At 34.4% G+C, this 13692-nt stretch overlaps 1 protein-coding gene across 5 annotated transcripts in view; it reads left to right on the plus strand.

Annotated features, from left to right (window-relative positions):
- OPA1 (OPA1 mitochondrial dynamin like GTPase) overlaps nt 1–13692 on the plus strand; it is a 399390-nt gene that overhangs the window by 4962 nt on the left and 380736 nt on the right. For 2 of the 5 annotated variants that reach the window (XM_079315706.1, XM_079315710.1), the window contains exons 4-11: nt 46–153; nt 1224–1277; nt 2127–2194; nt 6682–6780; nt 10455–10508; nt 11559–11663; nt 12560–12646; nt 13499–13612. In XM_079315706.1, the coding sequence (XP_079171832.1) occupies nt 46–153; nt 1224–1277; nt 2127–2194; nt 6682–6780; nt 10455–10508; nt 11559–11663; nt 12560–12646; nt 13499–13612 (689 nt within the window). The remainder of the gene's footprint in view (nt 1–45; nt 154–1223; nt 1278–2126; nt 2195–6681; nt 6781–10454; nt 10509–11558; nt 11664–12559; nt 12647–13498; nt 13613–13692) is intronic. The other 3 variants (XM_079315708.1, XM_079315707.1, XM_079315709.1) reach the window with 3 other exon arrangements.

The raw sequence follows: 13692 nt of genomic DNA on the forward strand, positions 1-13692 counted from the left end.
TAATAGAAAAAAAGCCTGACCATTAAATGTTGTACTGTTTTCTAGAAAAACTTCTCAAAGCCCTCCCTGATGCAGATGACCTTGCCAAACTTATGCCTGACTTTGACAAGATTGGAGAGAGCCTAGCTTCACTGAAAGGATTTCTTTCTCCTGGTGAGAACAAATTTTCAGCTAAGTTTTAATTTCAAAAGCTGAACCTATTTCATGCTGAGGGTATTGGTATGTCCTTCGACACTAAAACAAAGCAGATCCTGAAAATGTTTGTGTTTGCAGTGAATATCTCTTCTGAAAGTATTGTGGACACAAGTAAGTGTAATATATTTTTTAAAGCAAGAATTCTAGTAGCAAGTGCAGAGAACTAAAATGTGAAATTGATTAGAAAACTGTAATTGTTGTACAACTCTAAACTAACAGTTTGGAAGCTCAGTTCTTCAGAGAAGCTGGATGTGTCCAGCTAGAACTTGGTAAGAGGGTCACTGGACAGCAGCAATATCACAGCTGTTACAGGAGAAAGGGGTTGGATCATTAAAAGTGAAGGTTCTTAATGTTGCAAGCATGTGAAATAGAGAATTTGTATCAAAGATATTATTCTGGGTTAAATGATGTCATCCATCCTGGGCCATGGACCCAGGAATACTTGCTTGGAGATTTAGGTTAGGTGGGGTAGTGTTTCAAAGGAGCAGGTAAGATTTTTAAATCCTTCAGAAAAAGTACAGGGATAGTTTGCCTATTTGGTGTATCCAAGCAGTAGCAGGCTTAATGATTTTCAGGTTTTGGCACACTTAAATGAGGCATTTTTACCACTGGGCTTTTTAAAACTGAGCACAATTAGATTTGATCATCATAAGTATGTTTGAAAATATTTTTGTGTCAGCGTGCATAAGAAATACAATTTTGTTTCTTTAAAATACTGTCAATGGCAGAACTAATTTATTAATCTTACAAATGCAGCAAGAATCTAAGTAGGGTCCAAGTTCAGCAGAATGACAAGTAGATTACAATCTCCTATGTATTTTGGCTATTTAAAATGTTAGCAGTTTAAAATTGTGTTGTTATTGACTGACAATGAGATGTTGCCTGTTACTTGTTACCATACTCACACTGGCATATGGCCATTTATGATTGTGTGGTCCTCCAAATGAAACAAAGATCCCTCATCTTTATTCTGCATTTTGTTTTGTGTTTATAATTTTTATTTCCCCTCTTCTGCTGATTTTTCACAGGTTACAATTTGGTTAGTGAAGTCATAGGAGCTTCTGATCTACTTCTGTTGTTAGGTGTGTAAAAGCCCTTTTTCCTGCCTTAACCTGCCTTTTTACAGCAAACTGTTAAAGCACTACTATACTAAGAGGAGTGACTATCAATATAAATACAACTATTTACAGCAACTTAATGTGGATTTACAAATGCTTTCCAACTATTTTAAAAATACTTTATAGAATCACAGAATCCGCTGAGTTGGAAGGGACCCAGCAGGATCATCAAGTCCAACTCCTGGCCCTTTTCAGGGATATCCTAAAAATCCCACCATGTGCCTGAAAGAGATATCCAAAAGCTTCTTGAGCTCTGCCAGGCTTGGTGCTGTAACCACTTCCCTGTGGAGCCTGTTTTAGTGCCCAGACACTCTCTGGGTGAAGAACCTTTTCCTGACCTAGGTCCTTCCCTGTGAGAATAGATGAATGGTTGATATATCTCTGCCACAGTCCTTAGCAGATGCTCTTTATTTTAGGCTTGTTCCAGAAGCTTCTTTTGAAAACCTGTCATTACAATAGGAAAGATTTTTTTTTCTCATTACAGTAACATCAGTGGATTTTGTTTTACCCTTCTGTCTCTATCAAAAATTAATTCTACAATATTTTGAGAATTTTTAATTGTCTTAAGTGAAGCTGCCTGCTCCCTTGTGATGTAACTAATATGAGTCATAAACTAGATATAAAATTTTCAGATGAGTTTTAAACTGATTTTCTTCTTCAGTTTCTTAAGAGAATTTTTCTTTTATAGGAACTTCAAAGGTTATTGAATTACTAAGTCATAGGGGTTGAAGCTTTAATTTTCTAGTAGGTGTAGTTTGAGAATTTTTAAGTGCCTTTTGCATCTTATTACTAATTTCTGTAATTGTGTCCTAGGTTCTCCAGGAGAAACAGCATTCCGGGCTACTGACCAGGGATATGACAATGACAAACAGTTCAAGAAGGTAATTACTCCCTTGCAAACCTGAAAATGTCTTTATAAACAGGTATTTACTGTGTGAAAGGGCATCAGTAGCTCATTGCAGAAGTTCATTTGAAGCAGCTTGAAAAAATTTATTGTTGAAAATTATTTCAGTATGCATTACTGCTTTTGTATATAAAAGTAGTACAGTGATAATAAACACTTTGGTGTAAGGAAATGCAAGGCAGACGTGAAAATGTTTAGTAATTACATTATTAAGAAAATTGGTCTGTAATAAGAATGTGATTTTGAGTATTGTATGTGCATTTGCAATTTTTCAGGGCATTCTCTTCATGGCATTTGAGTTTATAACTTATTACTGAAGTTGATTTAGGAATTTATATTTATTTTTAAGCATTTTTGCTTGCAAACTCTTTTCTGTTGACATTTTCACAGTTGTAATCCTTACTTAAGAATTTCTGCCTTAAAGAATTTCCATTTCTTAAAGTAAAGAATGTTCCTGTATTTTGATAACTTGAAGTTTTAGCAATTTTTTATTGAAGTCAAGAAGGCAAAATTTATTTTTTTCTTTTCATAAACATTTCTGTTAAATTCCTAAATTGTCATGTTTCTCATTCTTTACCGGATTTTTATTTCTCCTGTGTTTAGTTTTAAAAATTGTTTTGCCAAAAAGGAAAGAAAACAACATATATCAGGGATTTTGTAAATTATCATATAGTTATTTTTGAACTGAAACTTTCTGAACTATAACTGGGACTTTTCCATAAACAACTTTCCTGTATATGCAGGCATGTATACATTTATTCTGCTTTAATTCTGCATGGTAATATGTAGTGAAACATGTACAAAGCTCAAATCTTACAACCTTTTTTTCTGCCTGTAGAACAGTGATGGATTTTTTATATGAGAATTAACCTAGCTTTTTACTTCCCCTTTGTCTGTAAACTGTCTGTTTTTCTCTGGAATAATTGCTTAACACAGGTTTCACTGTGTAAAACATGTTTGTGAAGAAGTGGCCATCTTTGTTTATTGTCTCTGATAATTGAAATAACTGACCTTTTTTCTGAATACCAGTAACATCATTAAAACTTGTTATGATCCTGTGGTTGTTGTGGATGCAGTGGTATCTGCATTTTAACTTTTACTGTGGTATGGAAAATACCACCAGATTAAATCAATATGACTAAAAAAATTTGTCTGGTCTAATAATTGTATCTGTTAAGAAACTGTTAATTTGCTAATTAATATGATCAGTTTGGTCAGAATATTTCAAAGTAGTTACATATAAGTACCTAATAGAGCATGATCAGCAAGTTTATTGGCAGGCAAAATTATTATTTTCAAGACAATGGATAAGATGGCCTTTTTGCATTCAGTACATACCACTGCTGGCCAATGTTAGTTTAAGAATTGTGGTTGTATGAGTTCATAAAGTGTTTGTATAGGTGCTGTAGTATTTTATTAAATGTGCCTGATGAGCTGGTTTTGTTTCATTATGAGGAGATTAGTAACTGATAAATTTAGAAATCATTTGTTTGAAGGAATTTTCTGAAGAATTGTTATTGGATATGATCCTCAGACAAGTCTCTAAAAGCTTTGAGTAGAATGAGTGAGAAACAAGTTTGTGAGTTGTTTTGCAAAGTAACTTTGAGAGTGAAAGATGTCCTGAACACCAAATCTGTCTGTACTGCTTCTTATCAGCTAATGTTCTTAATCTCTCATTTAATCCAAAATGAAAAGAGAATTAAATTAAAATTACTGGAGTGTTCAGACAAGTACTTTAAATATGTGGCATTTAAATCTTTTACCTAGATTAAGTAAAAAATTTTGTTCTGGGGGAAAGAGTGAAGATAGTTATAAAAACTAAAGTGAAGTAAAAGTATTGTATTTTAAGTGAGGAACTAGTTGAGGCTTCTACTTGAAACAGCTCTGTTACCTTTTTAGATTATTTTGCACTATTGTCTGTCTCCATGAAAAATTTCTTTAGGTAGTTTTCTCTTAAAGCAAACAAATTCCACTAAAGGAAATGTGTAGTGGTTGTAGCTGTGATGGAGTGGGATTGAAAACTGTGCCTCAGGTCTTGGTGTGGGGCTTAGAGTCCTTTCTCTGCTCTGGTTCTTTGGTGCCATCTCATGCCATGAAGACCCTGCTGCCCCTGGAGCAGTTGCTGTGTGAGTGCCTTGCTCAGCCTGCACAGGCTCACCTTCAGTGGTGTAAGGAGCAGCACAATATCCCACAGCCCTTGACTACAGCTTCTGCTGGAGAGTGAAAAACAGGCTTGAGTAAGGACTGTCACTTACTCAGATTTCTTTTTTAAACATTCTTTTTTGTTTCATTCTTCCTTGCAACTTATGGAATGAAGTTTCCATAATTTTCTCTGTTTTATTAAGAGTGCTATTATATTCCAAACTTAATTTCCAGTTTCATGTTATAGATGCTCTGGATAAAATTATTGCATTTATTCAAATTCTTAAAAATTGATCTCTTTACCTATCTTATAATTTTCACTCATTTGTGTTCCTTTTAAATTAGAGAGTCATACTCAGCTGCAGTACAGTATGTTAACTTCTAATATAAGATAATAGGGGGTGGGAGAAGTTTAAAGAATGCACAGTAACAATGTCAGGGTTTGTTCCAGTATGTCAACTACTGTCATCTGTTAACTTCTGTTACTCCCTACCCTTTACAGTGTTTCTTTGACAATGAAAAGAATAATGTAATGATTGTAAAGAACTTAATTTTTGAAATGACATTGATTGGTTGATTTAATGATGTTGATTTTTCTAGCAAAAATTCTTTAAAGGACAGATTGATTTTGGTGGAGGGGACATGTCCAATGACAGTGTCCAACACTGATAGTTCCAATGACAGAGAGATATAAATATTTTTATTTTGTGTCTTGGTTTATGCCAGCTAGGGTCTTCTGTGTGTAGTTCTGTGCTATTTAAAGTTCTTGATTTTTTTATATTAATTTATTTTTAAATCTAAAATAGTAAATTAAGAACTAAAATATAAAGAATATAATATTAATGAGATTATTTATTGATATATGCAAAGAATAAAATGTTACAGAAAAGCCTTTTTAAATGACATGATTTTTTATTTGAATATTTTATTAAATGGTGTGACTGTAGTTGAAAAGAATTCCCTTCATACTTTATTGTGGAATGAGAGTCACATGTACCAGATTTCTTTGAAAGGAATTGCTCATTAAATAATTAGATTTGGTGACTTCAAAATTCTGTTACATTTCATGTTTAAATGCTGAAATGCCTTCATGTCAGATTATATTATTATTCTTATACTAATACTTAATGTAGCCATGAGGCTTCCTCTCCTTGCTGCTGTGTAGTAATGAAATCCTGTGTCTGAGTTCTTGGCACAGTTCTAGTGCATTTTCTAGTTTGGCATTAGAGGCATTTATTAAATCTAAAAGTGGTTCAGTAAAATGCAAACAAGAAGCTTTTTCTGTACTTCAAATAATACAAATCACTGTTTTACAAATGTTTCCATTTGGTCTTTTGATTCTTCTCTTTCTCCTTTGATCCATTCTCCTGTGTTGTTTATCCTTATGTGTACATGCCTGTGTGTGTATTTCATGCAAAAATGTATACCTTGATCATGGATGTCTTGAATTCTTACACCAAACTTCTGTTTCAGAGCTTGTTTTGATTCCTGAAATACATTTTTGAAACTTTTGATTTCATTGAATGTTTTCTTAGATGGTCTGATATTTTTTAAAGAGCTTTTTTTAAGTAGTTCACTTATATTCTTCTGTGCTTTCTCTAAAATAAACAGTTCATAAACTTCCTGTAGATGCTGGCATAGTATTTCTCAATCAGTTTTGAAAGACAGCTCACTATTATTTATAGGTGATTGTAGGATTCTTTGGTGAGGAGAGATAAGAGAACAAAGCTTTGTGGAAATGCTGAATGAGTAAAAGAATAAGCATCAAGTTTTAGGGATTTTTGGAGTGATCAGGAAGAGTTATGACAGCATGAATTTAAACTGCAGTGTGTTACAGAAGTGGAGAGAGAGTGCTTTTTTTTTTATGCTTAAGAAATGTTTTTTTTGCTAGTTTGAGAAAGTTAAGTAACGGGCAAAAATCATCTTTTTAGAAACTGTATTTTGCTAAAAATAAAAAGAAAGCGAAAAAACCCTAAGGAACTTTTACTGGCAAAGCTGAACTGAACAGTTTGAAAATATTTTAAAGCTGAGATAGCTATAATAGAATTTTTTAAATATTTAGGTCCTTAGTTAAAGTTGAATATAAGTGTAAAATGTAGCTAAATGCTGGTTGCTTTGTTCTACCTAGATTTGCAAAATGTGTGGGTTTGCTGGCTCTATCCACTCCAGCTAGCAAGAGATCCTGCTAATGAAATTTCACTTTTGTTTGAACTGACCCGTTCATGCCTGTTTTTCATCTGTCTTTGTCATGCATTTTGGTTTAACATTGTTCTCCTTACACCCCAAATTTTTCCTCTCCTTTTTATTACAAACTCATGGCAGGGCCTGCTTGGGGAGCTCATTCTGTTACAACAGCAAATCCAGCAGCACGAAGAGGAAGCGCGCAGAGCTGCTGGCTTCTCTTCCCAGCAGAAGCGAAAGGTGATGGCTTAAGGGACGATATGTTCTGCATTCACTCTAATCAAATACTTCAGCTCTCTGCATTTGAACTAGAAAAATCTAACTAATTGAATCGTGGATGCAAATAATTGGCCAACTTCACTACAGATGTATAGTCGTGTTTCAGTTTAACCAAGTTGCATTTAAGGCATGATGTTAAAAGCAAAACAGGTACTTTGTGTCACTTTGAAATTGTATTCTCTCTGCCTCTATAAAAAATGTTATTTAAAGTTCATACATTAAAAATGCATTTAAGGAAAGTACATGCATTATTGTCGAATCTGTTTATTTTTGCTTGTTCATGATAGCTCTGTCTTATAAGAGTACAGCTGTTTACAGGGAATATATTTCTGAGTGCATTTCTCCTCTGCTTTATACTATTGCCAGTCTGAAAATGACAGCAGCTCCTTAGTAATAATTTTGCTCAGAAAATTGAATACTGCTGATAATAATGGTATCTACATCAGTGGTAGTCCCTTGTCTGTTTTCCATCTTAAAGCGGAGTTTTTACTGATTTGTTGTGCTTGTTGAACATCTGCACTTTTCTTATTTAATTTAAGCCCTGATCATTTTATTAATTATTATATGGCTGATTGGAAATTCCTCTTAAATTTGGATATTTTAGTTTTCTGATCTGTTGCAATCTGGAATTCTTGACCACATTGCTTTGTTGGCTGCTTTTGTGCCTCCTCAAAAGCTTTCTGATGAGTTGTACTTTCCTACGGCTTTGGAATTGAGCACTGCATACAGAACTTGATCTTCCGTACATCTGAAGACAAATCCCACAAAAAGAGGAATGAAGTAATGCAGTAAATATGAATTGAACTTTTAGACATATTTGGATAGCTGTAATTGTCATGCTTTTTAGTCCATCAGCAGAGGAAAATCAGTGTTCTCTGAAAGTATAGTAGTACTTCAATGTTTTACTTTCTTCCCATGTTGTTTTATATGGTTTAGAGTTACAAGATCCCTTGTCAGAATGTATACAGTTTATTGAGAGAAGTGGAGTACAGAATAGTAGATTAAAGTAATAATAAATGGTATGAACTTGTAAAAATTGCTGGAAAAACAAAACAATACTTGATATATAAAAGTTTATCAGCCTGATAAACACCATCAGGAAGAAAAATGAGCTTGATATTATGTTTGTTTCTGATTGAGGTTCTGCTTTGTTAGTACTTTGTTGCTGCTAATTTCACAAATCCCAAGCAAGGGCTGTCTTTGTAAATGTTATCCTGCCCTTCATAGCAGGTACTCAGTGTTTTCAGAGGATTGAAGGTCTACCTTCCTTTGCATATAGGAAGTTTTCTCTTAGCATTCAATGTGCTATTTGGCATACATGCCTTATGGCCTTGTTTGTCACACTAACCTTTATGTTTTAATCAATTTGAAAGAGATGGAAAACTATTTTCTTTAATACCTTGATCTGAGGATATGGGTGACAGAATTCAATCATTGATCCTCATTCCTTTGGAAGAGCAAATTGTGACTGTCATTGAAATAAGTCATTGCAGGCCCTTCTGACAGGGCATAAACTAAACTTTTTAATTTTTTAACTGAGTTGGCTTGCTTGCTTTTGGGTATCTTAGTGAACAGATATCTGGATGCAAGAGCCCTTGATTAAAAATAAGTCTCCAGTATTCTTTTCTCATAATTCTTTATGGTGGCAATGGGGAAAGAGGGAGGAATCTTGAGTTACAAACCATATTGAACTGGATTAAACAAATGTGCCTATATAAACATACTTTAATAATTGATTTTTTTTTGGGGGGAGGGGGTAGAAATCAAAGATCAGTCTTATGTGACTATTAGTACTTCAAATTGATATATTAACTTTAGCTTTTTTTGGCAACTTAAAATTTCCTAGCAATATTATGGACCACATATTCAAAATACTGTATGTACTGACATTGAAATCACTCCTGTACCAAGCACTCAGGCAAAGACCTCATTCTAGATCTGTTTGTTGGTTTTGACATAATTTACTTAACATCTTGTTAGAATTAATTCATCTAGTGGTAGATAGTTCTTTGCTTCAGATCTTCCAACTAGAGACTGTGCAGTATTTTGGCTTTCAGTGTTGGAGCCTCAGCCCATGCAGACTGTGCTCATGGCTGGAGGTGTCTGTAATGAAACACTTCAAAGGTGCATCATGGCACAGGTCCTTTGAGAACAGCAGAGAGCAGGAGAATGTTATCTCCTTTGAAAGTCTGCAGCACATGGAAACACCTTGTTTTCCTTTTCTTTGCTGAATTTTCTTGCTTCTTTTGGCTCTGTGCATCATTCTCTTTGCATTCCTGTTTTTATTTTCTACTTCTGTCTCTGAGGTGTTGGAGGTGTGCGTATATGTAAATGTTTATTTACATATAGCACCTTGTGGCTGCATGCATCAAGTCCTCTGTTCAACTAACAACCTTTCTGATGTGCTTTTGCTATCACTGAACTAATTAACAGCAATGAAAAGTTAATTTAATTTACAGCATTTTGTCTTTGTTCTTTATGAAAGAAAATAATTGGAATAAGATGGAAATGTCAGCTTGGATTTCTTTCTATAAAGTGCAGACACAATTCTTCAGGCTTAACCGCTAAATGATATTGATCACTATGAATAATTGTGGATTATTCTTGTTTAGTCTGTAACAACTGTTGTAAAATTTTAGTAATGGAATTAATTTATGTCTAAATAATAGCTGTCCTTTGCACGTTAGATAATATGCTCTTTCTCATCTGAAGCCAACTTGAGTTGTAAATGTCACATGGGCTTTATCATGTGAACTTTATTTAAATATTCACAGACTCAGTAATTGTTTAGGTTATAATTTATAATCTAAATTGAATATTTCATCAGTCAATCATTAGATTTTGTTGTTTGTAAATATTTACATCATGAGAATTTGTATTCTACCGTTTATGCTTTTTGTCTTTGTGTTATTAAAAGGGCATTGTTTAAAACAACTGTTTACTGCATCTTGATGAACACATTTTAGGAACATTTGCCTTTGAATGTTTCTTAGTGCTTGATCTTATTGTATTAATGCTTTGAACCTCAAAATCCCTTGTACTATAATAGCCTAATTTTTCTGTTTTAATGTAATTTAAATTATTTTGAATTAACCCTTCAAGACTATCTAAAATGTATGAAGTTGTGCAACACATTTAGAATTCTGACAAACAAATATGAAATAAGAATGCTTATGAATATTCATAAATAGTGAATATTCACTTGAAAGGTTTTTTTTTGCAGCATGCAGGTGTTCAGTGATTTTGTCACATTAAGATGGTGCTAATTCAGAAAATGAATAAACAAGATCCTGAGAGTTTGACCACTAAAACTACATTTAGTTCAGTGGTGAGGGATCAGCACCATATGAAACTACTTTTCCTTAAGTCCACTTTCCCAGTATTAAGTCTTGAAGAGTTAATTTTTACATTTGCATGTACTGAAATTCAGATGAGTTTCTGATGTGAACCTCCTGTTGCAGATGGTGCTTTCCATCAGCTTTAAATTTCAAATGCTAATTGAAGAATTTTACTTGCTGTAAAATGCATGTCAAGTCACTTTTCTTATGTGAAATGAAGCTTTCAGTTTGTAATTTGGTTACTTACAGTGCTTAAACTAAGCAAGTCATGGTAGCTACGATTGTTTTTCTGTGTAGGTTTCTGACAAAGAGAAGATTGATCAACTTCAAGAAGAACTTCTACGCACTCAGGTGACTTTTCTGAGTTGTTGATGCTTTAAGTAGTGTTTTATGTGCAGTAGAACTCAGATTTACTAGACAGAAGCACACCTGAATTATATTTGGTAAAAATGAGGTGCTTTTTTCAATCTCTGAATGTATCAATGCAGAGTCCCCTGTGTTGGCACATTCCAAAGGTCAGTCTAGTCTGTTCTTCTCTGACAATGACTTACAGAATGCAAGACCTCATTCCAACCAAGTTTTAATTTCTCCTTGATTAACAAGGCAGAACTAGTTATTTGTGAACTAGATTTTTTCAGGGATGATGCACATTAATCGTATTTGTCAGTGTTCTGGTTTTCTTGCTTGTGTTAATGTGCAGTTAATCTTTTTATCTGCAGGCTTATAAGTTGGTTGCCTCTTTGCCTCACCTACATTGTTTTATAGGTGCTTTACTAACTTCATTATATATTTGCTAGTCTTGAGTGCATTTATTACTTACCTTTTTTTAAATAAGATACTGGCATTATATTTGGCCTAAGTGTACTTTTAAAAACAAATCAATTTCCACATTGTAGAAAACATTTTCAGAGTGGATATCAATACTATATACATCTCTCCTCTTCAGAGTGCTATTGCAGCCTCCTAAAGGGAGCTAACCTGGTACAGTTGTGTGTCAATCTCAGGTTTTATGCTGAAGACAGGGTCTGTAGAAGGCTTGCACATTTACCTTCAAGCTCCATTTTGGTTGAATGGCCAGTTCCCACTGACACTGATTTCTGTCTGATTCCATATATGTGTAGCTTCTCTGAAAATGATGCTTAAAGATTGATCTTTATGTCTTGAGGTTTGAACAGTGTGGTCTTATAAAAACTTTTGAAGCAGAAGAGGTGCATTAAAAAAAAAAAATTCTAGGACTCTTCTCTTGGTGATCCTGTATTCTTAATAACTAGTGATCACTAATCTTTCTTTATTTTTTAACTACTTGCCTGAAGGATTATGAATTTTTCATAGGGAAAACTTTGCTTGTGTGAATCTGCTGTGTCCATAATTACACAAATGTGCTTGTACTGCTTTTTATAGCTCAAATACCAAAGAATGCTTGAGCGATTAGAGAAGGAGAACAAAGAATTAAGAAAATTGGTACTGCAAAGAGATGACAAGGGAATTCATCAGAGGAAGTTAAAGGTATGTGTTGAAATATAATTATGCCATATTTACCATTGTACTATTCAAAATTACATTTATATAAATGTCTAGTAGTTGTTTTAATATACCTCTGTTAATTTTTGGAGTCATCAAGACTTTTATACGACTTTTATTTTTTAACTGTGTAACTTTTGGAAGTGGCTTCAATTGAAAAACACAGAGGGGTTACCGTGTCTAACTAGATAACTTAGATAAGTGATTGAGAAATATGGCTTGTTTTTTCATGTAGCTTCACTGTATTTTTGGATAATCTTGCTTCCAACTCTTCTTGCACACACAGTCTGATACCTTTGTGCTTTGTTATGGATTTCATTGAGTTTGGTAGGAGTAAATTATGGGGTAAGGGAACATCATTTAATGACTATAAATTCAGTAAGACTGGCTTTTGTTTTTGTCTGCCAACATCCTGAGCATTCTAAAAATGGATGTTTTCTGCTTCTCTGTGTCATTTATTAAGCAGTATGGATCTTTCTCTTTCCTCTGGGAACTGAAAGGTGAATCTTACTTGTACAGAATAAGATTGATAACTCTATATCCTTATGAATGTTTATTGTTCATCAAACTAAATAAGTCTAGATGTTTAATGGAAGAAACTAAATTTAGCTTAACTTGAAAGCTGCAAAGTTTGCACTCAGTTGTTCCCTTATTCTGAACATAGAAGCTCTCATTTTCCTCCTTCATCCACAGTAGTCAAGAAGTGACTTTACTTGGTATTGTATTACGTAGAACAAAGATCTGTGCTGTAGTATAGACAGCTGTGGTTTCAAGCCATCAGAAGAAAGTAAAAACATTTTTACACAAATTTACAGAAGTAGTCTGAAACCTTGGTTCTCTTATTTGGCTGTGTTTTCTCTCTCTCTACTTTTCTTTTGTAGAAGTCCTTGATTGATATGTATTCTGAAGTACTTGATATCCTGTCTGATTATGATGCCAGTTACAACACTCAAGATCACCTACCTCGAGTAAGTAGATAATAAATTCAATGATTTTTACTGAAATACCAGTTTTACAATTAAATAGAGCATTTAATTATATTCCAGGACAATCCACATTTAGTGCTAGGCTATTTTCTTGTAACTGCCTTTTTGCTCAAGATGTCTTTCATTTTAAAGCAGTAAGATAATTTTGAAAATAACCAATTTAACCTAGCCAAGCCTGTTTTGGCTCTTAGATAAACCCTATTTAGATTCAGTTAGTACTGCTGTGCTGAGCTTTTAATTTTAAATGGTTTCTGTCCATGCACCCCATTCTCCTCAGCTTTCTAAAATGGTTGCTGTTGCCCACTGTGTAAAAGTGGAGCTGAGTAAGGTGCTCTGTGCATCTCCCACAGCAATGCTGTTGTGAGGGGAGGATTTGTGAAGGGGTTAGGCTGCCTGCTGGTGTAGGAGAGAGCCAGGAATGCTTCCTGCTCTCACAACCACCTGTAGCATTGGTAGCTTTTATAGGAAGCTGCTAAGATGGAGAAATTCAGGATTTAGCTCTTTCCAAGCAGAAACCAGATGAGTAGTGTTTTGCCTGCTAAAAGAATTTTGAACAAGAAGAGATGCCTGCACAAGAGCAACAAGCCTTTCCTCTCTTCCTTAGATGCCCTGGCAGGATGCTTTGTGGACTGTGCTGTCTAGAGCACAAGTCAATTTTTTTTGTTTGACTGCAAGTTAGTATTTCTTCAAAGATTCAGTCTTTAAACCGATGCATTCATTATCAAGCAGAATATAGCTGGTGTTGATACAGATGTATGTCTTCCTAGTCAGCTTTTTTCTAAACTTCCCAAATATCCTTCCAAAAGCCAATGGCTGTTTAAACTTTCACTTAAGGTGGTGGTGGTTGGAGATCAAAGTGCAGGAAAAACCAGCGTGTTAGAGATGATCGCACAGGCCCGCATATTCCCTCGCGGCTCTGGGGAGATGATGACACGTTCCCCTGTCAAGGTAAGGAACACCATCATCTCTGAAGCAGCATTTGCTGTATTGTTCTCCCTCTGATCATTACATTGATTGAAGCATACATG

This window comes from Erithacus rubecula (genome assembly GCF_903797595.1).
Source record: "Erithacus rubecula genome assembly, chromosome: 11".
Lineage (NCBI taxonomy): Eukaryota > Metazoa > Chordata > Aves > Passeriformes > Muscicapidae > Erithacus > Erithacus rubecula.